General features: G+C 30.2%; 1 protein-coding gene across 1 annotated transcript; it reads left to right on the forward strand.

The window, feature by feature from the left end:
- The first annotated feature begins 5,830 nt into the window (after nucleotides 1–5,830).
- On the forward strand, nucleotides 5,831–7,785 carry LOC105116355 (transcription factor RAX2-like). The gene is made up of 3 exons (XM_011013676.1): nucleotides 5,831–6,198; nucleotides 6,291–6,420; nucleotides 6,851–7,785. The coding sequence occupies exons 1-3, from the start codon at nucleotides 6,063–6,065 to the stop codon at nucleotides 7,602–7,604; spliced, it is 1,020 nt and encodes a 339-aa protein (XP_011011978.1). The 5' UTR covers nucleotides 5,831–6,062; the 3' UTR covers nucleotides 7,605–7,785.

The raw sequence follows: 7,785 nt of genomic DNA on the forward strand, positions 1-7,785 counted from the left end.
GGTTGTTATAAATTTTTCGAAGGAGAGTTGGGCTTAAACAAGTTAGGCTTGGGGTGTGTGCCCCAGCCTAAAAATTATTTGGATATAGGCATCATCATACTTGGAACTCATCAGATGATATAAAATTTTTTATTTGTAATCTTTATATTTCATAGTCTCTAAGTAATGATATAAATTTTAACCTCTTTTAAGGGAGTTTATTAATTACATAAGCAACAACCCTCATTACTTCAATCTAAAATCTTCCTAGTACATTCTTTACATGTAACATATTTTGATAGATTTCTATAAAATGTTAATTTTTTCTCTTACCACTTTATTTTATTGTAATGTATTGGCATAAATATATTAATGGCATTTATAAGATTCTTATAAGTTCTAAGAGAACTTGTCTAATTTATATTCTCCCTCATTGTTAGTTGAATTCTTCTCTCTAATTTTAACATCTCATTTATCTTCTGCTTATCCTTTTGGACTTGAAATAACAACATTGTTTTTTGTAGACTTTTTGTTAAACCAATAATCTTTTTTTATGTGACCACTATTCCTATAATTATGATATCTACCTTCAAATCTTTTAATATTGTTGTAATTCTTTAAAACTTCCTCTCAAGGAAAGCCTCCCTTCCTTTTATAACTTTTTTTCTTATCACCAACCTTATAGAATTCATTATTAATGTTCTAACTATGATTCAGTATTTGCAAGTATGTTGCTACTTCTATCATTGTTGATGTAAAGTGCTTCCTCTTCATCTTTTAGGGAAAAAAAATCCTTCCATATGATTAGTTATATTTTCTTAACTATCAAGTAGTTTTTCAAACTCAACTAATGATGGTTTAGTAGGTTATCCTTTTACAGTAGTAATAAAACTTTGATATTTAAGTCTTAAACCATGAATGATACTTCTTTTCATTACTAATAATTTCTTCAAGTTCTAATTTATATATCTCATGACATGTTATTTTATTTTATTAAAGAATTGATGAATCATCATGTCTCATTATGTTATCAACAACAATTCGTTCTCAGAAAGTTGCAATCTTGTATCATTTTTCCTTAAGAAAAGACTAACAAGGGTGTCTTATGTTTTTTTTAGCATTGTAACATCTTGAAAGAAGTATAATATATATTCTTCAATTGTTGTCTTGAAGACAAATATTGCGATTAATCTTTTATTTGTGGAAAGCTCCATTAGTATCTTTAGCTGATTATGTTTCTTCATTGTTATTGACTATCTCATAGAGATCTAGGCCTTGCATATAATACATTATGCATGTGTCCATGTACTATAATTTTATTAAGCTTCTTGATCCCTCCAACAATTTAAAGATCTCTCATATTCTGCTTTTATTTTGACAACATGAACTAGTTTGATTTTTAGCTTAAGGAATTGACAAATTATAATTAGGAATACAGTAACAAAAGCCACAAGGTTTCAATACCAACTAGTTTATTGACTTGCACTCCATAACAGGTCAATATCATTTTTTTAAAAGTAAAAAAAAATACTTAGAATATAAAGAATATTTTAATAGTGCTATTAAACTTAATCATATTAATTAATTTTTAAACCTCCATTCAACTGTTTGTCAAACCCGAGCGCTTTAAGTTTGGCAGCCACGTCAAACCCATGTCCTTTTGTTTAAAAATATAGGAATTCACTTATAATTGTTCTAAAAACATATTTATTTTATATTTTCATTTTTGTTTTTTTAACCAAATATATTTTTATATTTTTTATATTTATATTTTCTATTTTAGAATATTAACCACATGTATTCCTAAAATTCACTTATTTTTTTTTATTTCTAATGTTAGTGAAGAAATCATCTATAAAATTGCACAAAATAAGATAATTAAAATGGCAATAAGTCCTTTACATGCATAATATTTTCTTTTCGTACAATATAGTATAGAAATTCAAAAATTAAAATTTTTCTCTTATGATCAAATATTTCAAATTTTCGTATATAATAATAGTTATAATGTAGAATAAATTTTTTTTGTAATAAATTTTGACAATTAGATCATTCAACATCTCAAATTTAAAAAAGTGTGAACCCTTTAAAAAACTATCATATACTTGGATGGAAATATAAAATTAATATTTTCATTCACAATGCAAATTTGAAATAAATCACTTAAAACTCAATATTTTTTTTCACTTAGAACTCTTTGAATATAATAAATTTATAAAGTAAGTTGTAAAAACAGAAAAAGACTTTGTAGTTAAATTCTACTACATATGAATAAAAAATCTTATTTGAATAAGATATTTTTTTTAGTCCAATCATGTTTTTAAAAAATTTTATTTGAATTTATAGTTGAGTTCTACTACATATAAAATACTCGTATGAAAGAAAGCCAAAAATACTTTTATCCACGTGCAAAAAAAAAATAAAAAATTGAAATTAAAATTATTATTACTATTACAATCCATTATAAAAAAATCTATAGTAATTTTCCGGACCATTTAACTTTTATTATAATAATTATTAAACAATAAACTGGAGTATATTAAAGTATAAAATGGCATTTAATCTCGATGTGGTTCGTTCTTTCATAAAACAAGGGATTGGCAGCTGCAGCGTGACTGTCACAACAGAAGAGCATAGGTGAACGATCGATGTTATACAAATTAAGAGATAAAAATATGGATTGCTTTTGACTTGTGGCGTATAAGGAAGAACGAGATGGCTTTGGTATGATCATCAACCATAGTTAGGTAGAAAATCTAGCCCTCGTGTGTGAAGCTATCCACTAAAAGAATCCATATGTCAACATGAACAAGGCAATTTAGATTTATTTTATTTTTTCTTTTTTGGCTTGCGTTAGCAAACTGCAACAGAAGACAAATGAGTAACCGAGGGGCTGTAGTAAATAGAAGGATTCGTTAACCTTTAAAGAAATGGATCCCATCTTGGATTTCAGTCCTCCTAATCAGTTTCTCCCCGACAAGGTTCAACTCCAATTAATACATTTCGATTCGATAGCTGCAAATTAATTATATGTGAATGTCTAAGAGTAAAACTTTCATAAAAAAAGTCAAAGACAACCATAAATATTAATTATAATTACTTGATGGCCTCTGGAAAATTGTTGTTTCACGTTTGCGATGACTCGAACCAATCAATTTCATAAACAAAACAAATCGGACCTCATGTATTTTAAATGATTAAAACAGTTATGCGTACGTTATTATATATATATATATGTGCATCCCTTTTGTTTTGTGTAGCTCAACATGTATATCTTGCCATTAATTAATTCAATTGGTTCCTTATGAACATTAATTATCAATCATCTTACGATATCACCAGCTTAGTTTTTCCTCAATCCTTTACAGGCTTCGCTTTCTTGAGGATCTCGCTATTATATATTGAAGCAAATTGATGATATATGTTCAATGATGTCAACATCTATGAATTAAATTTGGTTCGATGCTGTTTAAATTATTGTCATGGGCTATGCCGGATATAATGGTTGAGCGAGCCGTGGCCGCTCCTATATTTTCAAAAATCGTTTTAGTCTATGAAGTTTAGGCTTGTTTTCATATTAGACTCTCCAGAATGATTACCGGATCCTCCAAATTTCTTTTTTCTTTTTTAAAAAAACTCATAATATTTTTACACCTTGCTTGTTTCAATGTACTATAGAATATATAGTATGTATATATCAGAATAAAAAATTAATATAGAAATATTTTAATGTTGTAATCCCTACAATATTACAACATTACAACATTAAAATATTTTTACTGTAAAAATTATAATATTAAAATATTTCTATATTAATTTTCTATTTTGATACATACATGCTATACAGCCAAACTATATATTTAAAAATATTTAGTAAATTACCATACGTTATGGCTTTACATGGATTGCATTGAAAACTGATCACTTTTGAAATCTTAGTAAAAAAAAAATATATAATTTATTATTTTTTTAAACTTATTTTTTTCTAAGATTAATCACACTTAAAACTTTATCTTATTTTTATCTTGAATCTCTCAATAATTCAACTTACCCTCCGGTCACTGATTATTACAGTAATAAGACAATCGAAGCAAAGATCATCATCCCACTCAAAGCCAGTACTGTAGTGGGCTTTGCCACTTTAGTCTTTGTTATAATTATATTTAATTATCTCCGAATCATCAGTGTTCATTCCTCCCTCGTCTCTATATTAAAGACAGCAAAAAAGGTAACTATATTTACAAAACAAAGACCGATGATGCTTCCAATGAGCTTCCATCCCGTCTGGCTCCCTTTAAAGTTGAAAAATTGTCATCAATTATCCACGTACCATATTAAATATGTGACATCTAAGATAAAAGTCAGATATCAATATGTCATATATTTTGTGTTAGAGTCATCATCTGACCAACGGTGTTAATCGCTGCATGTTACCTTGGAATTTGAAAAAATCCATGTTGAGTTTGAAATCTGTTATTGTGATGACGTGGTTGTGTTTTTTCAAAGAGTTAATTTATTTTTGTTTTAAATTATTTTTTTACATGTTTAAATTAATTTTTTATTATTTTAATATGATGATATTAATTAAAATTAGATTTTATAAAATAAAAAATAACCATTATCATAATATTAAATACCATCATAAAACTAAAAATACTATTTTTCCTTCTTGTACAATAATACAAATCATGAAAATAGAGTTTTAAAATTTTTAACTCGGAAATCATGATTATTTCTACTTTTACTCTTATTTTAATTTTTAAGACACTTGTCTTGATCTAATATGAATTAAGAGTTTTAATAAGATAATCTATATTTACTATTTTTCTTTTATTTAGAGTCTTGAAGATGAAATCTTTGAAAACAGGAGTGATATTAGTGCCAATTATTCATTATAAACGTGCAACGTTTCTCCTTTTGATAGGTCTTCAAAAAGCATAGGAACTCTTCCAGTTTGCAGTGAGGACTTTTGAGGGTTTCATTTTTGTTTCTTAATTAGTCCTAACAATCGAGGAGTGTTCGGTCCAAGGCCACTATTTCTCATCAATTATAACTTTCTTGTAGTAATTAAGATTTCAAAATAGAGTTTTTAATTATATTTATGCAAAATTATGATATGTTGATTAATTAAATATTTTTAAAAATATAATTAGAAGAAAACACAATTTCAATCGCATCATCTTCATTAAATATTTTCATATGTTTCTCAAATGGGAATTTTCGCATTTTGTTCCAATAATTGTACCAATAAATAAATAAACATAAATAAAAAGAAACAGGAGATTGTGTGCGTTCCTTATCAACGCTGTATGTAACTTCATCTCCCAAATAAGTGATCCACATTAATACATGGATAAATAATTAATAATGAATATGAAAAACTAGTTAGGAGTGTATATATATATAGAGAGAGGGGGGAATTATTCAAATATATATGAAGTTCTACTCTCCTCGTGATTAATTTTTATTATAAGATTAATGGCTATGTAGGAGGGAGGAGTACAATATTTCTTCAGCCTGATAATTCCTAATTATACACAGAGGAAGAGTGCACGTACGACTTTTTCTTGTCTTGGATTGAAAAAACTATTAACTACCAAAGTTGAGGCCAGTTAGTTATACACAAACACACACCAAGTGCTTAGTCCATGGTTTGGAAAATGTCACAATTTAAAGGCCTGTAGCTATCAACTCATCTCCTGTTGAATTTCTTCTTCGGAAGACTTAGGGATGCCTTTGAAAAATGTAGAGAGGGAGAGGGTGAAGTTTTTATTTAGGGCATCAAGAAAACTTGAAGATGGAAAGTTCCATGTAGCTTTGCTACTATTTAAGACGGGGCAGTGTACTAGTTAGAAACTCATTGAACTTGTCTATCATTTTGACTTGTGTGTGTACATATTTTCCGAAAGAGAATAAGGACTCTTATTTATTTTTATTTTTATTTTACTGTCTACACCCCAGGTCCATTATTAAAAGGCACAAGCAGACCTCCCCCGGTTTCTGTAGGAAGTGAGATCTTTTGGGGTTCCTTACAGCAGAGAGGATATCCAAGACAGGAGATCTTGAGAGAGAGAGAGAGAGAGATGGGAAGGGCTCCTTGTTGTGACAAGGCAAATGTGAAGAAGGGACCATGGTCACCAGAAGAAGACTCGAAGCTCAAAGAGTACATAGAGAAATATGGGACTGGTGGCAATTGGATTGCTCTACCTCAGAAAGCTGGTAAGATAAACTCGAACAATTAGGAACAACCCATTTCATCTCTCTCTCTAATGGTGTTGCTTTGACATGGTTTTGGTGATTTTGATGATCAGGGCTGAAGAGATGTGGCAAGAGTTGTAGATTGAGATGGCTAAACTATCTGAGGCCCAACATTAAACATGGTGAATTCTCTGATGAGGAGGATAGGGTGATCTGCAGCCTGTTTGCAAACATTGGAAGCAGGTGCATTAGTTTCCATTTTAAAACAGCTTCTTGACATTTCTTTTTGTTTGTTTGTCTTTTGGTTTGATCCATAATTTCTACGCTAATTACACAAATTATTTGTTTTTATACCTTCGTATGTGAGTGTTTTTTCTTTTTCTTTCTCTTTTCCATCAGTATCATCTGCCATGTGATGGAATGATATTGAGGCCATTTTTCTAAAAATAGCCAGGGAAGGAAAAGGAAACACAGAGAAACTTATAGTTTGTTTTTCCTTTTAAATTAATAAAACCATCTTGCAAAAATCAAGACTAATTTTCTTGTTTTGGATAATTTCTGTGCATGCATGCCAAGTTTGGATCCAAAATCAATACCTACTTACAGCTGTGAAGTGCATACTTAAGATTTCACTTCTTATGCAACCTCTTCTTCTTTAACATGCAATTTGCAGATGGTCAATAATAGCTGCTCAGCTACCAGGAAGGACCGATAATGATATCAAGAATTACTGGAACACCAAGCTCAAGAAGAAACTCATGGCGGCCATGGCTCCTCAATCTCAAAGAAAAACCCCACCATTCCCATCTTCACATCAAACTGATCCACCATTACCATCTCATTCACTGTTATCAATCTATAAAGACTCTGGTGGGTCTTTCTCTTATTACTCCCAGAACAAATCTTTCACTGGCTTGGATCCCATTTCACAAATTCCATCCAGTCTTTTAAGCAACAACAGTGTTTCCTTTGCCACAAACTCTTTACTTTTCCAACCCACCAGCCAAGAGGGATTGTTCAGTCCCATGCAATACTATCATCCAGCTGTGAAAGATAATTTCTTGGCGTTTGGTAGTGAAGCAAGTTGCAGTTCTAATTCTGATGGGAGTTGCAGCCAGATAAGCTATGGCAGATATGAGATCAAACAAGAAGATATGGGATTTCACAGCTTGATGTCAAATAATGGGTATGAAAATTATCAGAACCAAAAGTTCATGCCAAGTTATGGCAACCACGGAGTTGAAAATCTGAATCAGTGGGTAGAGAAGCCAGATGGACATACTGGAGAAACCCCATTGAACTATGACCTCGTTGAGGATGTCAAGCAACTGATTAGCGGCAGCAGTAATAATAATATTAATCAATGTAATGACAGTCTGCTCATTGATGAAAACAAGACGCAAGAGAAGGTCATGTACTACTACTGAATGAAATGATATGTATGGACTGACTGGAAGTAAAATCAAGAAAGATTTGACGGGGTAAGGTGGAGAGATCTCAGACAAGACTTTGAGTTCCTGGAGGATTGTGTTGTTTCCTCTGATGATTATATGTAACATTTCTTCTTTTGACAGTACATTGTTTTGTAAAGCTTTCCTTTTCTTTCTA

This window comes from Populus euphratica, unplaced genomic scaffold (assembly GCF_000495115.2).
Source record: "Populus euphratica unplaced genomic scaffold, PopEup_1.0 scaffold920.1, whole genome shotgun sequence".
Taxonomy (NCBI): domain Eukaryota; kingdom Viridiplantae; phylum Streptophyta; class Magnoliopsida; order Malpighiales; family Salicaceae; genus Populus; species Populus euphratica.